At 43.4% G+C, this 20,208-nt stretch overlaps 1 protein-coding gene across 1 annotated transcript in view; it reads right to left on the reverse strand.

The window, feature by feature from the left end:
• The window catches only part of LOC129820005 (CMP-N-acetylneuraminate-beta-galactosamide-alpha-2,3-sialyltransferase 1-like), a 37,765-nt gene that overhangs the window by 3,235 nt on the left and 14,322 nt on the right, over positions 1-20,208 (reverse strand). The window contains exons 2-6 of the mRNA XM_055876789.1: positions 14,068-14,892; positions 11,630-11,823; positions 2,212-2,391; positions 544-589; positions 206-325 (exon numbers count right to left, since the gene is read on the reverse strand). Of these exons, the coding sequence (XP_055732764.1) occupies positions 206-325; positions 544-589; positions 2,212-2,391; positions 11,630-11,823; positions 14,068-14,358 (831 nt within the window). The 5' untranslated portion in view covers positions 14,359-14,892. The remainder of the gene's footprint in view (positions 1-205; positions 326-543; positions 590-2,211; positions 2,392-11,629; positions 11,824-14,067; positions 14,893-20,208) is intronic.

The following is a 20,208-nucleotide window of genomic DNA, read 5'->3' on the forward strand; positions in this document are numbered from 1 at the left end:
GCACAGCGTGTGGCTATTTCACAGACGCAAAGGGTTACTTCATTTCCATCAGCGGTTTCATTTTTTGGACACTTGGGACACTTTTTCCGGCTTTAAACTCTGTAAAACCTCAGTGCAAACCCAATGCATGCTTTGCAGTCACAGAACACTCTCATAATGTACAGAACTTTATCGGACAGACACAAAAGAAAGTGGGTGGGCTCACCTTATCACAGATATGAATGGAAAACAATAGGCTGAGGAAGCCAGTGGAGGGATACCGGCCATGACTCTCCAGCCATGCGTCATAGACATATTTAAAGAAGGTCGGGCTGTATATCAACACCTGCAAAACATAACAACAGCTTTGACCTTGTGAGAAGTGAAAAGAATTTAAATCTTGAACGTTATCAATCAATGAACCAACCAACCAATCACTAGCTCTTCAAAATCCGCATTATATTGTCTCCAGGTAAACTAAAGCAGATCAACCCATAGGGCTTTGGTCAAAAGTAATACTCTACTATAGGGCGCCATTTCTGAAGAGGCCAAGGGTTCACTCACCCTGTTCCTGTTTGCCTTAATCCTGGACTGGACAGGAATGTATGTTCTGCAAGAAGCAAAAGAAGACATAATATGAGAAATATCAAAGTATTATCACAGATAAAAGGGGAAACCAAAGAATCTTTGGTACTGTCAGTTTAAACCACCATCGTTGATCAAATTCACCTTATTTCTGACAGAGGTGCCGCCATCTTTGTTTACTTTGTGGTGGCCATCCGGTTGGCTATCAGCATTGGCTAACATTAGCCATACTGACTATGAGCTCCTCACGACAAACTAGTATCCTATACCGGTAATACGTTCAGTAAAAGGTTGTCACGTCTGGAAAAGAAACCCGATTTCAGGTTAGAAAATGTATGTTACAGTTCACAGTGTATTTGTGATACTGATACTGTTTTGGTTACTGTTTAGGTTACTGTTTTGATACTTGTTTTTTTATGTTTGTGTTGGTATAGTAACAGTTTGCAAACCAAGTAATTGTCACATTATTTATGTTTTTACAGATGATCACAGTGACAGATACAGATGCATACAGCAGAGGCTTGTTTCCCATCAAGGTCAAGGGTCATACGCTATTATGATGTGCTGGGTGTGAGGTCATATAATCAATATTGATTTGGGAATGATTTGATTTGTACTACAGGTATGCTATTCACCACCGGTAGGGTAGACTGTATGAAAAGAAAAGCTGCACAGTCTAGGTCAGATTAAATAAGTGCAATATATATCAAAGTTTCGACAGCTATGCTGCCTTCATCTGGATTCAAGCTGTGCTGTGATATAACTAGAGCGCTAAGAATTCTTGACCATTTGACCCATAACATTATTAGGCTACAGTTCAACCCTGATCCTCAGGGCTGGACTGGGACCAGAAATCGGCCATGGCATTTCTAACACACTGGCCCATTTTTTTCTTTGAGATCCCCAAACCAGTCAATTTTTTCCCCTCGAGGCCCCCACACTGGCCCAGTTCTTACTTGAGGCCCCCGTTATTACAAAGATAATGATGATTTTGTGGAGAAAACCCAAGTTAGATAAGCCCACTGGGCAAAAAATGGGCCAGGCCAGCTAAGCACTTCCACAACCTCCTCATTCTCCTCCTCCCTTTCCTCTTCCTCCTAACATCCCACTCATCCTCAGCAGTCATTCGATCATTAACACAGGAACATCACCATAAGGATGTAACTGGCAAAAGCGTTCCAGCTGAAGCCATATTTATGACCCAGTTGAAGGAGAGTGTTACATATCCACACGCTAAGAATCGACATGCTTAGAAGCTTAACTTGTGGTAATAATGAGATGATTAATTGAGATGATTCAGGTGTAATAATTGTCTAACACAGAGCTTGAGAACATCGACCTTGTGGCGCTGGAAGAGGTCTATATCAGTATGTGCCAACATGTGGATACTTGTGGTTATGACAAACAGCCCTGAAGGAGGCACCGGGTGCACTTTTACAAAGACTGTTTACACAGCATAAAGGATACCAGACCCCACGGGGATGAGAACATTGTTTGCGGTTTCATCTTTCCATTCATTACAAACAATTCCACAGGCATTAACTACAGTTCGTATTGAAGGTTTGCTAAGGTGCACTTACTACACTTTCTTAGGTGAACTTGATGAACGTGTAGTGACTGTGTGGTGCGTGGTCATTGATCACTCACTGTTTGATGGAGCCTGTAGTCAAGGCACTGGTGATCCACTGCAAGTCCAGAGTCTTGAAGGGGATGAGCAGAAGACTGGTGGTGTTGTCCAGATCTATGGCGCTCTCTGGGTACATGACGTGATGTGTGGTCCGGCTCCCAACATCCTCCTCATAGCCAGAGGTAGGAGCCATGTTCATTCTGCAGGAGCAGGGTTACGGTTAGAGTCAAAGTGGGTGGTACTGCATTATAAAAACTGGGTGGTTCGAGCCCTGAATGCTGATTGGCTGACAGCCGTGGTATATCGTACCGCATATCACGTGTATGACAAAACATGTATTTCTTATTGTTCTAATTACGTTGGTAACCAGTTTATAATAGCAATAATGCACCTCTGGGGTTTGTGGTATATGGCCAATATACCACGGCTGAGCGCTGTACCTAAGAACAGCCCTCAGCCATGTACCCCGCCCCCCCTGTGCCTTACTGCTTAAATATAACATATGGATGACAATGCTTTCACGTACTAATCAACGTATCTGCTTTGTTGAAGGTGGGATGCCTGGAGGTACAATACTGGAAATTGTATCTAAATAACATTTGTGTCATTTGGAACTTGAATGTGGTGATGAACCAGAGGCTTACTGTATATCCTCAACATCAGGCTCGTGGATTAAAAGTCTTCATGACATTCCTGTAAATATCTACTGAATACCCACATCCTAGTAGTGCCATGGCATGTGACAGTTTGTGGAATTCCTGCTTCTCCACATCATCCAGTTCATATTTGTGTCCCAGTTACAGTGAGTGCATTGAGGGGAAAGCTATAGCTGTGATTCTGCCTGTTTAATTAATATAGTTAGTTTGTTCTTCCAAGGGGAGATCTTTGTGTGTGTGTGTGAGTTAAGTGAGTGTGGGGTGAGCAGTATAATCAATTTCAGCCAAGGACTTCCCTCCTAATTTACACACTGATAGTTGGTCTGGCTCCTCATTGAAAAACACAGCGCAGAAATCCAATCTAAAACTGGGCTTTTCACTCACAGGTGTGAGGTGCATAGCTATCACTACATCTGTTGGGCTCTAGGATCCAACCTAATGAAGTTACTTGCTGAGGCTTTACCCCATCATACACGGATCAGAAGTTGATTGATGATTAATCCACCGCTGATCCAACGCTGTCAGCGTCTTCTACTCCAGACAAGCTAATTATGTTTGAATAAAAGAACCCGGTACACCTTTGACACCTGTGATATAGCAGCTCTCATAGAACCTGAATAAATAGTCTTTTTTTTTAAGTGTGAGGGGTTTTGCCAGTAAATATTTATCATTACATGAAAGGGGATGGGTACTATCATTTTACATTACCTTGGGCTATGCGCTTGGTAGTGGGTCAATGCTGTCAGCGTCTTATTATCCAGACAAGCTAATCATGTTTTAATAAAATATCCCGGTGCTTCCTTGACACCTGTGATATAGCAGCTCTCATAGAACCAGAATAAATAGGTTCTTAACAACAAAAAAGAGATGGATTTTGCTGGTAAATATGTATTTTCATTACATGGAACAGGATGGGTAGTATAATTTTGAAGCAGAGCACATACAACATGTTTTTCATTTGCAGTGTCGGGTCTGGCACTCGAGTGTTCATCTAAGTCACTGTAGTAGCAGCACATGGGCTCCATCCTAAATGGCACGGTATTACCTTTATAGTGCACTACTTTTGACCATGGCCCACAGGGGATGCAGGGTGATATGAACTGTACATAATTCCTGTGCTTGAAAGCCTGTACTGCAGAGAAGGATTGCGTTAAAAGAAAAGCAATATGTCTTGCGTCTCTTGTCCCAGTCTCTGCGTATTTAAATCAAGATAAGTGCAGTAATACAGCTTTACGTTGAAGAAAATTTGTACAGAACTGCTGGTGAGTGGAGAAAAACCAAACATTTACATTTGAGTTCATATCCAGAGTGACTTACAGGAGCAATTAGGGTTAAGTGCATTGCCCATCAACATATTTTTCAACTAGTCACCGCAGAGATTCGTACCAGCAACCTTTCGGTTACTGGCCCAACTTTCTTAACCGCTAGGCTACCTGCCGCCCGGAGATGTACCAGAGAGCTCATCTCCTGTTTTTCCATGCTTATGTGACAGCATGGCCAGCACCATTGAGGGCTATCTCCATTTTAAAGTGGACAATGGGCACCTTCGAGCAGATACAGTGTGTTGCATTATGGGGATAAAACCTGCACCTACACGTCAACTGCATGAACTTCACAAAAACCTTGTAAGCAAAGGTAATGCAGTTTTTTATTAAGTCGCCTTCAAGTTGCTGTAGTTGCTTCTCACAAACTGTCCCATGCAGCCATTACCGGCATTGTGGGATGCACTATTTGTCAACCAATTATTAGGCTGCTTTTGGTTGACCCAAGCGAACATAGCCAAAGAAGTGACTGAAACAGGAACCAACGTTGCTGTGATTCTAAAGCTATAGGGGATAAAAATGAAAGTGATATTTGAGTCCTCTGTGTAGCCAAATTGTAGCCTACACATGTTATGTTTTCAGTTTGTGAGTCTGTGTGATATAGGGGTATAGAGGGCTTGCAGTTGACGTACGACACCGCCTGGCGGCCATGTTGGAAGACCACTGCATTACTTCTTCTTTCAACAACAGACGAGTTTCTGCCCCAAACTGCATGATAACAGTGTCTAAAACTAGTTGATTCATCACCAAGGTCATTTTCTGTGGATATGTTTTCAAATTCCCCGCAATCATGAAACACCATTGATGACACCAATGAGAGAAACCTCGAGAACTGTCAGAAAAGCAAGTAAACCTTTTTGCCTGTCAAGACCTGAACCCAGACAGCTGTCAGTACAGGGTCTGCTATGATCATTTCATAACTGGTAAGTCAAGTCTGATCGATTTCGAGTTAAGTTTATCTGTTATGCTAAACAGGTGTTAACACTAAATTAGCTAGCTAGATTGTAGTCTAGCTATTAGCATATGTCGAGCAAATCTTTCACCATAAAATGGCACCTTTATAACAAATGACTGCATGCCTCGATCATCGCATTTGCAGACTAATGTAAGCCTACTATTCCTCATGTGATGAGCAGATTGGAAACGATCATTTTGGTTATTAATAAGCGCATACTGGCAGAGGTTTATAGGCTATATCAGAGAGATTTCTTTCCTTTGCACAGGAAAAATGTGGCCTTTGATAAACATTTGATGCAATTCTACTACACTTTATATGAAAGGAGACATTAGCAGAATATTTTTTAATACGATGGTAGCCTAGTCCTACTCTACTGACACTGACAACAGATCAATAAAAACGACCTTGTCTTGAATGCAAATCTAGAATATGACATTCATTTGACAAAAACTGGATCCCTTCTAGCCATGACCATGAAAAGGGGAGGCGCATGACATCCATATAGCCTGGGGGACAAAACTCCAGTGGTTATTATATATTCATGATAACCCATTGATAATTTGTTGAGAGCTTCATTCATAAGAGGGAAAATGTATGGATATTACAGCATAGGACAAAGGCCTCCAAAGGATAGGTCAACTTGCTGTGTTGACTATTGGTTGCTCCAGCCCAACAATAGATTTAATCTTTATATGACATTAAAACACCTGAATGAATTAAACAACCAAACAATGAAGAGCCCTGATGGTATAAGTGACCTAAAGACGTGCTATTGAAACATCAGGTGTGCTTTTCATTTGTTTATGTACTACTGTAGGTTCACCAGCTGACCTCTGTCAAGACACCCATGTCGACTGGATTCCCAATGTGAAGATGAGCAATGCTGCAGCAGCATCAGTTTATACTTCTACTTTGTCCTTTTCCAGATATGAAAGGAGACATTCCTTAGTCATACGAGATGGTTGTCATATGCTGTGCTTTGGTCAATCAATGATTCTGTTGTGCAATTTGAGTAGAGAGCACCTTGCCGTCATGACAAAAGTGCCCCCTTAAACCATATGAATATATTAAACCCTAATTTGGAACGTGTAAAATACTACTGTTTATGATATTGTAAACATACTGAAGATAATACGCTATATTGTTGTCTGGGTGAAATCAAAAGTATTGTCATCTCTGCTTTGCCTAGCCCCATTGAATGAAAAGTATTTCTTATAGCCCAACTAGTATTCTTTCTTTTACAGTTTAAACACATTTAGCATAGACAAAGTAATTGTTGTGGTAGGTTTAGGCAAACCATCTTTATTATCACAGTAGCCCGACTAAGTGACACTCAGACCTTCTGGGATAAATGTATCTGGCATTGAACTTGGTGGTAGTAGTTGTGTGTATGTTTGAAGAGAAGGACCCCCATCACCTCCTGTTTCCAGACATTTCACCACCTAGATTACAAGGGTTGGATTTGCACTAAACAATTTCATGTCAGCACAAGGCATGTACAAAAGTCTAGTATAATGATTAGCCTCATACATTGTCTACTGTTATTGTTTTTAAATTGAGAACCTAGAGCTTAACAATATGTAAACAATGTGTGAGTTAAGCTATTCTCTGCTTCAGATGCACATTGTCAAGGAGTCTTTTGCAAATGCCCATAAGGCTAACGCGATCATACTGTAGGCCAGTTTACAATTAAAACAAGTTTAAACACTAAACTTCAAAGAATCAACACTATTTCATATCATTTCAAAGTGTACAAGTAAGCTAACTTATATGTAAGGGTTAGACATTTTTATAACAAGTAGGCTATTATTACTAAAGCATAATTTCAGGTGAACAAAAGAAAGTCCATATCAGATCTGGCCAATCAGCACACTTGATTATTAACTAATTCATTTTGATACATTGAATCAGGTGTGTTAGTGCTGGGCTGGAACAGAAACCTGCACACCCAGCAGAGTTGGCCTGCTCCAGTTGCAATAGGTTTAAACATTGTGTGTGACTTTTAAACTGTATTTCTGTTCACAACATGTGCCAGCATAGGTACACATATGGTATATGAGGATTCTAGGATACAAGGATATACAAGGATTTTATACAAGGATTTTATTCCTTATTCTCTTGGGACATTCACTGGGACCTCTTCATCTGCAGACAGGGTTTCACAGCTCTCTGTACCTGAGAACAGAAAACATTCTAAAGAAACAGGCTGCATTATTCTCAAATTAGACAGCACTGAATATTATGTCACTATATCTCTCTGTTCTAAGTTTTTCCTCGCTATTGACTAGAACTGGAGAATATTTTCAAAAATGTCCTCCCGAAAAAGGTACCTTTCCTATCTAGAGTAGCCTACTCTCCCTTCTCTGACAGCTTGAATTGATAGCTAATCCTTTCACCCTCTTCCATGGCTGTTAGCTAGCTACAAATGTATTTAGTTAAAACGATAAATACATCAAGATAGCTAGCTAACTAGCTAATATGAAGTTAGCAAGCTGGTGATATTTAATTAACTTAGCTAGCTATACAGTTTGCTGTATAGAGAACATTACATTAGCAGCTAATTTGAGTCAGCCTGCACACTTAAGTTTCTGTAGCAAGCTAGCTAAAAACACAACCATTTTCAAAAAATATTTACTTACTTGAATAGGTTCTCACACTACCGTTTTCTGGGTCCTTAGACAAACGAAATAATGGGCAATCTTCCCGAAGTTTCCGATGGTAGCAAAATTCAGCCAGCCATGTGGACAGTTGGAGAACTTACTGTCAACTGCGTTTATTTTCAGCAAACTTAACATGTGCAAATATTTGTATGAACATAACAAGATTCAACAACTGAAACATAAACTGAACAAGTTCCACAGACGTGTGACTAACAGAAATTGAATAATGTGTCCCTGAACAAAAGGGGGGTCAAAAGTAACAGTCAGTATCTGGTGTGGCCACCAGCTGCATTAAGTACTGCAGTGCATACCTCCTCATGGACTGCACCAGATTTGTCAGTTCTTGCTGTGAGATGTTACCGCATTCTTCCACCAAGGCACCACCAAGTTCCTAAGACATTTCTGGAGGGAATGGCCCTAGCACTCACCCTCCGATCCAACACGTCCCAGATGTGCTCAATGGGATTGACATCCGGGCTATTCGCTGGCCATGGCAGAACACTGACATTCCTGTCTGGCAGATAATCACGCACAGAACGAGCAGTATGGGTCGTGGCATTGTCATGCTGGAGGGTCATGTCAGGATGAGCCTGCAGGAAGGGTACCACATGAGGGAAGAGGATGTCTTCCCTGTAATGCACAGCGTTGAGATTGCCTGCAATGACAACAAGCTCAGACCGATGATGCTGTGACACACTGCCCCAGACCATGACGGACCCTCCACCTCCAAATCGATCACACTCCAGAGTACAGGCCTCGGTGTAACGCTCATTCCTTCGACGATAAACACAAATCTGACCATCGCCCCTGGTGAGACAAAACCGCGACTCGTCAGTGAGGAGCACTTCTTGCCAGTCCTATCTGGTCCAGCAACGGTGGGTTTGTGCCCATAGGCAGCGTTGTTTCCGGTGATGTCTGGTGAGGACCTGCCTTACAACAGGCCTACAAGCCCTCAGTCCAGCCTCTCTCAGCCTTTTGCGGACAGTCTGAGCACTGATGGAGGGATTGTGCGTTCCTGGTGTAACTCGGGCAGTTGTTATTGCCATCCTGTACCTGTCCCGCAGGTGTGATGTTCGAATGTACCGATCCTGTGCAGGTGTTGTTACACGTGGTCTGCCTTTGCGAGGACAATCAGCTGTCCGTCCTGTTTCCCTGTAGCGCTGTCTTAGGCGTCTCACAGTAGGGACATTGAAATGTATTGCTCTGGCCACATCTGCAGTCCTTATGCCTCCTTGCAGCATGCCTAAGGCACGTTCATGCAGATGAGCAGGGAACCTAGCAATCTTTCTTTTGGTGCTTTTCAGAGTCAGTAGAAAGACCTCTTTAGTGTCCTAAGTTTTCATAACTGTTACCTTAATTGCCTACCATCTGTTAGTGTCTTAACGGCCGTTCCACAGGTGCATGTTCATTAATTGTTTATGGTTCACTGAACAAGCATGGGAAACAGTGTTTAAACCCTTTTACAATGATCTGTGAAGTTATTTAGATTCTTCCGAATTATCTTTGAAAGACAGGGTCCTGAAAGAGGGATGTTTCTTTTTTTTTGCTGAGATCACATACACACACACGCACAAAAGTATGTGGACACCCCTTGAAATGATTGGATTTGGCTATTTCAGCCACACTCGTTGCTGACAGGTGTATAAAATTGAGCACACAGCCATGGAATCTCCATAGACAAACATTGGCAGTAGAATGGCCCGTACTGAAGAGCTCAGTGACTTTCAGTGCGGCACCTTCATTTCCAACAAGTCAGTTTGTCATATTTCTGCCCTGCTGGAGTTTCCCCGGTCAACTCTAAGTACTGTTATTGTGAAGTGGAAACGTCTAGGAGCAACAACTGCTCAGCCGCGAAGTGGTAGGCCAAACAAGCTCACAGAACGAGACCGCCGAGTGCTGAAGCACGTAACTCCTTAAAAATTGCCTGTCCTCGATTGTAACACTCACTACAGAGTTTCAAACTGCCTCGAAGCAACATCAGCACAAGAATTGTTCGTCAGGAGCTTCATGAAATGGATTTCCATGGCTGAGCAGCCACACACAAGCCTAAGATCACCATGCACAATGCCAAGCGTCGGTTGGAATGGTGTAAAGCTCGCTGCCATTGGACTCTGGAGCAGTGGAAACTCATTCTCTGGAGTGATGAATCACCCTTTGACGGATGCCAGGCGAACGCTACTTGCCCCAATGGATAGTGCCAACCTTAAAGTTTGGTGGAGGAGGAATAATGGTCTGGGGCTGTTTTTCATGGTTCGGCCTAGGCCCCTTGGTTCCTGTGAAGGAAAATCCTAACGCTACAGCATACAATGACATTCTAGACAAACTTTGTGGTAACAGTTTAGGGAAGGTCCTTTCCTGTTTCAGCATGACAATGCCCCCGTGCACACAGCGAGGTCCATATAAAAATGCTTTGTTGAGATCGGTGTGGAAGAACTTGACTGGCCTCCACAGAACCCTGACCTCAACCCCATCGAAGGACTTTGGGATGAATTGGAACGCCGATTGCAAGCCAGACGTAAATCGCCCAACATCAGTGCCCAACCTCACTAATGTTCTTGTGGCTGAATGGAAGCAAGTCCCCACAGCAATGTTCCAACATCTAGTGGAAAGCCTTCCCAGAATAGTGGAGGCTGTTATAGCAGCAAAGGAGGGGACCAACTCCATATTAATAGCCATGATTTTGGAATAAGGAGGAGCAGGTGTACACATACCTTTGGTCATGTAGTGTATGTTGACACTGCCAAATTGATCTGAGCCTTGCTGTTGGAAAATCACCAGTGTTCAACTTTCGGCTGTCGCAGATGCACCTCCCCCGGTTTCACTCTCCGACCTTCGTCTACAGTCGGCTTCATTAGCCTTACTGCTCTAACCCTAACCCTAACCCTATTTCTTCTTTTCAGAGTGTATTGGTAGGTCCATCTAAGATTCCGTAATTCTGCGATCGCATATAATGTGAGGGCTTGCAAATTTGATCAATCACTGCACTATTTCAGCATAAAACAGTCAAATCATCTTAGGTATCGCATTATACTGACCCATCAACGTCGTACAAAAAGAGGGCTTGCAATTTAAACCAATCACTGCACATTTTCCACATAATATGGTTAAATCAAGCCACACAAGCAAACTTTTTCCCTCATCAGCGCATTTTCGCAACAAATTGGCCAAAATCATTGCATATTGCCATGTAAAAATCAAGCATTTTAGCCCTCAAATATAAAACATAATCCCAGCAAAATCCTGGAGGGACCAAATGGCACTAACCTATACCTATATACTACAAAATAGCGAAAGCCCTAAATCGCATGACACATCATGCTAAAACAGGTTGAGGCCAAGTGGCTTTGACTTCTATGAGACAAATTGACATGGGAACAACAGGTAGGGCAGCTGACAGGTGTGACATGATGGGAGGAACGGTCTATGCTAGGGTGAAATCATATTGACATCAAACCAAATGGGGCGTCTACAATGATCAGATCACAGTATAATTAAACAGGTGAGATGCTATTCATAGCCTATACAAGCACCTCGATGGAACAAACTTGTGTTTGTTCCAATATAACCTTTCATGAGCTATTGTGATGATAATTGTAGGCTATAAACGCCTTCATAGAACAAAACCGTTTGTATCCTGGCTCAGGTGTAATCTTATCAAAGGTAGGGGTGGGAATCAAGAAACTGGACTACAATAATTACACTTGTAAATAACATCAAAGCCTAGATATTGGTCAGGCATGAATGCTATACAGAACAAAATCACTCTTACCTGGCTTTGCAGTTCCATTCCTAACATAATATTATATGTAACTCATAAACCTAAAACAAGCTTGATGAGTCACCTGATGATGACATCACTGGAGTCGATGAGGGCTCCGTAGCGGGAGCCCTTAAGGTTCCCAGAGTTCCCCACCACAGCACAGGTCCTACAGCGCTCAGGGCCCGCATCCATGTAAAGGTCAGCATCAGGGATGACCTGGAACAACTTCTCCACCACCTCGCTGAAGTTGGCCGGCTCTTGCTCTGCCTGCAACCACTGGAGAGAGAGGGAGACCTTCAAGCCTTTCAGCTCGGTCTTTAACCACTCGGCACAGAGCAGAGACAGTAGAGGTAGGGACACAGCAGAGGCAGGGAAGAGGTAGAGACACAGCAGAGATAGGCCAGCCAGTACATAATTATCTGAGAACCATTTGTTTCTTAGAGCTTGGTGAGAGAATGATTGTCATATGGTTATTTTGCATACAACCTTCCCATAACGTTTCCTACAGGTTTCCTCATGGTTCTATTTAAAGTAGGTTTTCAAAACATTAGTAATGTTTAAAGAACATTCTAAGGATGTTATTTAAAAACATACTTTCAGTTCTCAGCATAAAAAAACCTCTTTATCTTGTTAAAGGGACACATTTGGATTTCGGCAATGAGGCACTTTATCTACTTCCCCAGAGTCAGATGAACTTAAAGATACCATTTTATGTCTGCGTGCAGTTTGAAGTAAGTTGCTAAATAGCATTAGCGCAATTTCTGGAAGTCGGCTAACATGCTAGCAGATACCCAAAGACTTCCAGTCATTGCGCTAATGCTAGTTAGTATTGGCTTTCAAAACAGTTGATTATCCCGTAAAAAGGGTGTGGTTTTGGGAGTAAATCGCGGTAAATCTCAGTAACCGGGTTACCACCATTCAACCCTAGCACACACCAAGACACTTTTTTTTTAACAGAGCCAGTAGATGGCCCAAGACAATTCTCATCAAGCCTCACCTCTTATGAAACAAGTTATGAGTAACAGGAGGTTACCTTCTAGTTAATATTCCATCTACTCTTACATCTAATTGGTCAAGGTGAATGTGACCTCATCTCCATAGAACCCTCTCAGGGCATGTGATCCTGTCACGTCTCAGGGCATGTGATCCTTCCACCTCCAACGTGTATCTCCTGATTTAATTTAATGGAGTCACGATGGTGGCAGCCACTGGTAATAGCCCCAGGATCAATTCTAATTTACAAGAAAGTGTTCCTAACTGACTTCTAAGAAGGGTGAATGGACTTTTGATGTTTGAATTAAAACGAACAACGCCATACCATTTGACTGTTAGACGTTGTAACCGGGCTGTTCCTAAGTGATCGGCAGCTCATTCTTCAATGTACATGACCTTGCTTTAGAAAAACCAAGAATAAACTGACAAACTGTGATGCAGGGTTGAGGCAAGAATAATTTAAAGCTCAGTATAACATCGGCCTACGCTTTGAACTCAATATGGCCACGGATTAGGTTCAAAATAGAATATCTCTTGTCTCTGAAATACTGAGAAACAGGGAGTGTAACGTTTTTATTTCTCAGTTTATTGGATCGAGACTTCTCTAGCAGTGTTGAATGGTATTTATTAAGTAGTCATTCAGTTCTATCTGGTGGAATCTTAGAAATTAGCCACCTCAAAGTATAGCTGACTAGGAGATGGTATCATTCATGGGCATTGGTACGTACAGTATCATTAATAACCTCGTCATGGACACAATGTTTTCTTCCTTGTCCTGATTATCATTAGGACGGTTAGCCTGATGTGACTGAACCAAACTCACCTGTGTGGTTATTCACCTGTAAGTCTCAGAACCTGAAATCACCTGTACGTGTCATCAGCCAGCAGACTGTTCCTCCAGGTCATCAGAGGGTGTACTAATCCAAACTCTCTAACCCTTGTTTCATGTCCACATCCCGGTTGAACCCTAACCTCAACACTAAATCTGCTTCATGTCCACATCCTGGTTTAACCCTAACCCTCAACCCTAAATCTGCTTCATGTCCACATCCCGGTTGAACCCTAACCTCAACCCTAGCTTCATGTCCACATCCTGGTTCAGCCCTAACCCTATCTTCATGTCCACATCCCGGTTCAACTCTAACCTTAGCTTCATGTCCACATCCTGATTCAGCCCTAACCCTAGCTTCATGTCCACATCCTGATTCAGCTCTAACCTTAGCTTCATGTCCACATCCTGGTTCAACTCTAACCTTAGCTTCATGTCCACATCCTGGTTCAGCCCTAACCCTAGCTTCATGTCCACATCCCGGTTCAACTCTAACCTTAGCTTCATGTCCACATCCTGATTCAGCCCTAACCCTAGCTTCATGTCCATATCCTGGTTCAGCCCTAACCCTAGCTTCATGTCCACATCCTGGTTCAGCCCTAACCCTAGCTTCATGTCCACATCCTGGTTCAGCCCTAACCCTAGCTTCATGTCCACATGACAGTTCAATCCTAAACCTAGCAGTGGTAACATCTCACCTGCCACCAGCGGTATGTGTCGTCAGTCAGCATGCTGTTCCTCCTAGACATCAGAGGGGGGACAGACAGGTTGAACCTCTCAGTGAACCAGGGGTCGTCCTCCAGCTCGGTCATACACTGTCGACAGCCACACTGGCCCTTAGAGAAGAAGCTGTCTGACTTGCGGATGGCGTATTTGAAGAAGTACAGAGAGGGATCTCTCAACGTGTAACTGAAGAGGAATGTGGTGAAAGTTACAATGCATGAAAACACAGTAAATGCCCTGATCTTCCTCCACTTCGATAGAGACATGGTGCAGTGGTAGATTAAAAACTCAGTTGTCTCGGAGGTGGAAGGAAGGGAAAAACAGAGAGAAGCCACTTATTGAAAATTCCAATTTCCAAGTGATGTCTGAGAATATTTCCTCCCTTGGAGATTTCGTGGCTCTAACAGGCTGAACGCCAGGTTCCTCTGATGAACAGAAACAGTCCCTGTCTTCCTCATCACAATTACAGGCTCCTCTTCACTCTGTTGGAAAACAACAACATCTCAGAGTAAAAAGCTGACCAGAATACTAGTTCCTTATATTTTGAAGGGAAAGCCTTGGCATTCTGTAGAAAAATGTTTGGTCAGACAAAAATCACATAGATGAGGAATCCTTGTGTATGTCCATGACACGTCTGCTGAACAATAATACTGTAGTTGAACGGTGGTACACAATCCAGGATGGTCCTGTCAACTTAACGATGGCCAGGTAACTACATCCAGCTGCTCTTCTGCGGTTGACAGTGTGAGGTCAGTGACTTGTGCGTCTAGCATTCACCGCCGGTCCAGTCAATCATTTCCCTAGACAGCAAACAGACAGACGACATGAATAAAAATACAAACACCGCTGAGTAAATGAATGATCATATGTGATAAAACACTTCCCTTCAACAGCTTTCAACTTTCAGTATTCCCAGAACCAACTCTAGCTTTATACTAAAAACAGAAAAGCAGGAAGACCTCCTGGGATCTATTTCTAAATGAAAGGACATCAGAGCTCCACCATCCAGCAGAAAGTCCTGGGTTTACTGCTAAATGCATAGACACACAGAACATTTCACAGTATTGTTCACATTCAGCCAAGGCAAGTCCATGGCCATTCTCCACACCGAAAACGCTCTTGTCAAATTATAGACCAAGGTGATAAAATGAGGATTTGGACACAAACATACTAACTTCACCTTTTTGCTCTTTACAATCGGTGATATGTCAATTTAGCACAGATCTACAAAAGGACACAGACACCAGAGGTTGGGGGTGTTTTATTGATGGTGTCAAGAATGAACAACAATTTAAGAGAAAGGAACAGACTTGAATGTAACACTTAACTAGTTGTCTTGAATGCAGCTTCCTAGCAATTTAACAAGCAGTAGCTGCTAACTATTGCCAATCAGCCTCAAAGACGGTTTGCAACACTTAACTAGTTGTCTTGAACGTAACTCCTCAAACAAGTTCCAGCTGCTACTAACTACTAATCAGCCTCAATACCTATTCTCACTTTCCTTAAGCCCCTAGAGTCAATTGTCACACTGGTGCAATCTTCTACCCCCAAACCATAAGACTGCTGAACAATTTATCAAATGGCCACCTGGACTATTTACATTGACCACTCCATTGGTTAAGAGCTTGTAAGTAAGCATTTCATGGTAAGGTCTATACCTGTTGTATTCGGCGCATATGACAAATACATTTTGATTTGAATCTAAGTAACATAATAAAAAAATCCCCATCAAAATCCGTCAAGTTAAGCTAGAGATATCTAGCAGAGCTAGACCGGTGTTTGTCAGACCATGAGATGTCCCCAAAATCATTCTTCTCACAAAAAATCTGTAGCGTCCATACAGGTTGACCTACAAACTATTATGACTACTCTATGGACACGGAGATGCTCTACAACCCCCACAAGTGTCACGGGACTCATCTGAAAGTAACCGGTACAGAAGTATGAAGGTAGTTTTGTGCCAACCCCAAAAAGGGGTTAAATATGTGTAAAAAAAGGAAACATTTCCTGAACTTCCTTATATCTCCTAGATATAGGGCAGACACTTCAAAACCTTGTTTCTCATGATACATTTTTTGACAGACTTCTGTCATTTATGAATGTGTTGTTCAATGCGTTTCTCTGGGCTATTGCAGTTCTGGCCATATAGTAGTAAAGCCCCCCCCCCCCCCCCCCCCAACGGCTCAGCCTTTTAAGAATGAATCACCACTATCATCCTACTTAAATCTGACAAGTCATTCCTCCTGTTTTGTGTCACATCCCTTCTCCTCCCTTTCTCCACCTCCTTTCTCCTTCTCCTTATGTTGCCTTTACCACAGCAGCCTAACTACCACGGCCTGACAGTGATGTCTACCTGAGACTCCAAGCCAAACCCTACAGAGTCAGCCCCTCTGGATCCTTCATCTGCAGCCCTTCATTTCCCCTTCATTTCCCCTTCACTTCAGTTCATTTCCCCACTGAATCCTCATTCTCACATCCATTCCATTTCCTTAATAAATATTCTAATCCCATTCTAAACCCATTTCATGTCTGGTCCTTAAACTCGTGAAATGAGGAATCGACCAGGAAACCCTGAGTCTTCCCTGCAGGGAGAGACGGTGGTGAAGGGTGTCTGGGTGTCAGGCTGTGTGCGCAACTGGTCAACTGGAGTCAGGTGCAGGAGAGCAGAGATGAGTGAACAGGCACACTTTAATTGGCAGAAGCAAAACAGTCGGCTGCAACAGCGTCACAACACTCCAGCCAAAGGCAAAAGCGAATAGCGTACTTAGTCACATAAAATAATGTACAACAATACAATACCACGCGTTCAAAACAATACCCGGAAAAAAACAGCCTGACGCGTCACACAAATAAACGTAATGAACAATTACACACACAGACATGGGGGGAACAGAGGATAATATACATGTAGAGTGATGAGGGGAAGTAAACCAGGTGTGCGGGAAAACAAGACAAAACAAATGGAAAATGAAAGGTGGAGCGGCGATGGATAGAAGACCGGTGACACCGAGCGCCGCCCGAACAAGGAGAGGAGCCGACTTCGGTGGGAGAGATGACGTAGAGGATGGTGGGTGAGGGGAGGGATGTCTGACACTGTGTGGGAGGGATCGTGATTGCTCTGTGGATGGGTTAGTCTGAGAAAAACATCACCCTCTCATAAGGTAACTGAACTAAATGACTATCGCGACGTAGCACTCACTTCTGTCATCATGAAGTGCTTTGAGAGGCTAGTTACCTCCACCTTAACCAACACCCTAGACCCACTGCAATTTGCATACAGCCCCAATAGATCCACGGATTATGCATTTGCCATCGCAATGTACACTGCCCTATCCCATCTGGACAAGAGGAATACCTATGTAAGAATGATGTCCATTGACTACAGTTCAGCCTTCAACACCATAGTACCCTCCAAGCTCATCATTAAGCTCGGGGACCTGGGTCTGAACCCATCCCTGTGCAACTGTGTCCTGGACTTCCTGATGGGCCGCCCCCCCAGGGGGGGGAGGTAAGAAACCACACCTCCACTACGCTGATCCTCAACACAGGGGCTCCACAAGAGTGCGTGCTGAGCCCCCTCCTGTACTCCCTCTTCACCCATGACTGTGTGGCCACACACGCCTCCATCTCAATCATCAAGTTTGCAGATGATACAACAGTAGTAGGCCTTATTACCAACAACGACGAGACAGCATACATGGAAGAGGTGATGGCCCTGGTGGAGTGGTGCCAGGAAAATAACCTCTTCCTCAACAAAACAGGAGCTGACTTCAGGAGACAGCAGGGGGAGAATGCCCCCATCCACATTAACAGGGCTGCAGTGGAGAAGGTGAAAAGCTTCAAGTTCCTCGGCGTACAAATCACTGACAATCTGAAATGGTCCACCCACACAGACAGTGTGGTGAAGAAGACGCAACAGCGCCTCTTCAACCTCAGGAGGCTGAAGAAATTTGGCTTGGCCCCTAAGACCATCACAAATTTTTACACCATTGAGAGCATCCTGTCAGCCTGTATCACCACCTGGTACGGCAACTGCACCGTCGGCAACCGCAGGGCTCTCCAGAGGATGGTGCAGTCAGCCCAACGCATCGCTTTACAGGGAGCACACTGCCTGCCCTGAAGGACATCTACAGTACCCGGTGTCACAGGAAGATCATCAAATACCTCAGCCACCCGAGCCATGGCCTGTTCACCCCGCTATCATCCAGAAGGTGAGGTCAGTACAGGTGCATCAAAGTTGGGACCGAGAGACTGAAAAACAGCTTCTATCTCAAGGCCATCAGAATATTAAATAGCCATCACTAGCCGGCCTCCACCCAGTACCCTGCCCTGAACTTAGTCACTGTCACTAGCCAGCTACCACCCGGTCACTCAACCCTGAACCCTAGATGCTGCTGTCCTATGTACATAGACATGGAATCACTGGTCAATTTAATAATGGAACACTGGTCACTTGAATAATGTTTATATACTGTTTTACTAATTTCACAGGTTTATACTGTATTCTAGTCAATGCCATCCTATTCAACTGTTGCTGTACATGTACTATTCTAGCCTATGTAATCTTCAGGTATAGTACATATTCTATCTACATACTGTCCATAATGTCTATACATTCCATCACATATATGCTGTATACTGTGTGTATATACTATATATTTATAATCCGGACTCTGAAATAGCTCGTCCTTAATATTTCTATATTTCTTAATTCCATTATTTTACTTTTAGGTTTTGTTGTGTATTGTTAGATATTACTGCACTGTTGGAGATAGCGAAATGCTTGTGTTCCTACACCCGCAATAACATCTGCTTAACATGTGTATGCGACCAATAAAATTTGATTTGACAATCACAGCTGAACTGCAGGCCTCAGCACATATCCAACTAAGGATTAAACGGTAGGCCTCTCATGCTACCGCTACACTGAGGCTTTGTGGGAAATATGTGTGTGTTAATGGGTGTGTGTGTGTGTGTGTGTGTGTGTGTGTGTGTGTGTGTGTGTGTGTGTGTGTGTGTGTGTGTGTGTGTGTGTGTGTGTGTGTGTGTGTGTGTGTGTGTGTGTGTGTGTGTGTGTGTGTGTGTGTGTGTGTGTGTGTGTGTGTGTGTGGTGGGGTTAATGGACACATTAATGTGAGAGGTGGTGTATTAAACTCAGGGAGTCCTTGGAAACATAAGGCCAGGTACCGGAGATGACAGACTGAACAGACTGTATGCTATAACAGATGGTGGCTGGCTGTGTTTGACAATGGTGTGTGTCGTCTAGTTTCCTGACCTTGTCCTGCTGGAGGTTGGCAGCTTTGGATTGATCAAAGTTCCCAAAGCTGAAACAACAGCTCTGTTGTGGTGTAAACTTCAGAGCAAGAAGGAGGAAGGTAGAGAGGGGGGAGGGAGGAAGGGAGAGAGGGGGAGTTGGAGGGAGGGAGGGGGGGAGAGAGAGGGATAGAAAGAGGGAGAGAAAGAGGGGGAGAGAGAGGGGGGGGAGGGAGGGAGCGAGTGGGAGGGAGGGAGAGAGAGGGAAAGCTGTGAAGGCTGAGGAGTTCTAGAGGTTCTCTCTCTAATCTCAGGCTTATACAAGTCATCAACTTTACAGGATGGAGTAACAGAAAAGTGCTCTAGATTGTGTTTTGAGAGATAGTTTTTTCTCTACTGCTTCCTGTGAGCAATTTCAGCTCTCTAACTTCTGCAGAGATGAGCCCTTGAATCCCTTTTTTATTACTTGTCTGACAGCACATCTGCAGTGTACAGAACATTCAAGATTAAAAAAATAACCCCCACCAAAACATAAAGCTATTAAACACATTACATACTATGTAGTGAGTTTCCTCACTCATGGAAATGACATTCAGATTTATGAGTTTCTCTTACAGTCATTTACAAGACTTTGATCAGGTTGTTTTTACATCTCATGAAAATGTTACTTTGATAGCAAATTCAAATTTTTGTTGGTCAGTTTGAGGAATGATAAGCATTTCCCAAAGTTAAAGCTTTTAGACCAAGCAAGATGGCTGCCTCCCAAACATGTTATCTAGGCTTGCATTCCCAATGGCACCCTATTCCTTATTGTGCACCACTATGGGCCCTGGTCAAAAGTAGTGCACTATATCGGGAATATG

Source organism: Salvelinus fontinalis, chromosome 22, assembly GCF_029448725.1.
Source record: "Salvelinus fontinalis isolate EN_2023a chromosome 22, ASM2944872v1, whole genome shotgun sequence".
In the NCBI taxonomy this organism is placed as follows: domain Eukaryota; kingdom Metazoa; phylum Chordata; class Actinopteri; order Salmoniformes; family Salmonidae; genus Salvelinus; species Salvelinus fontinalis.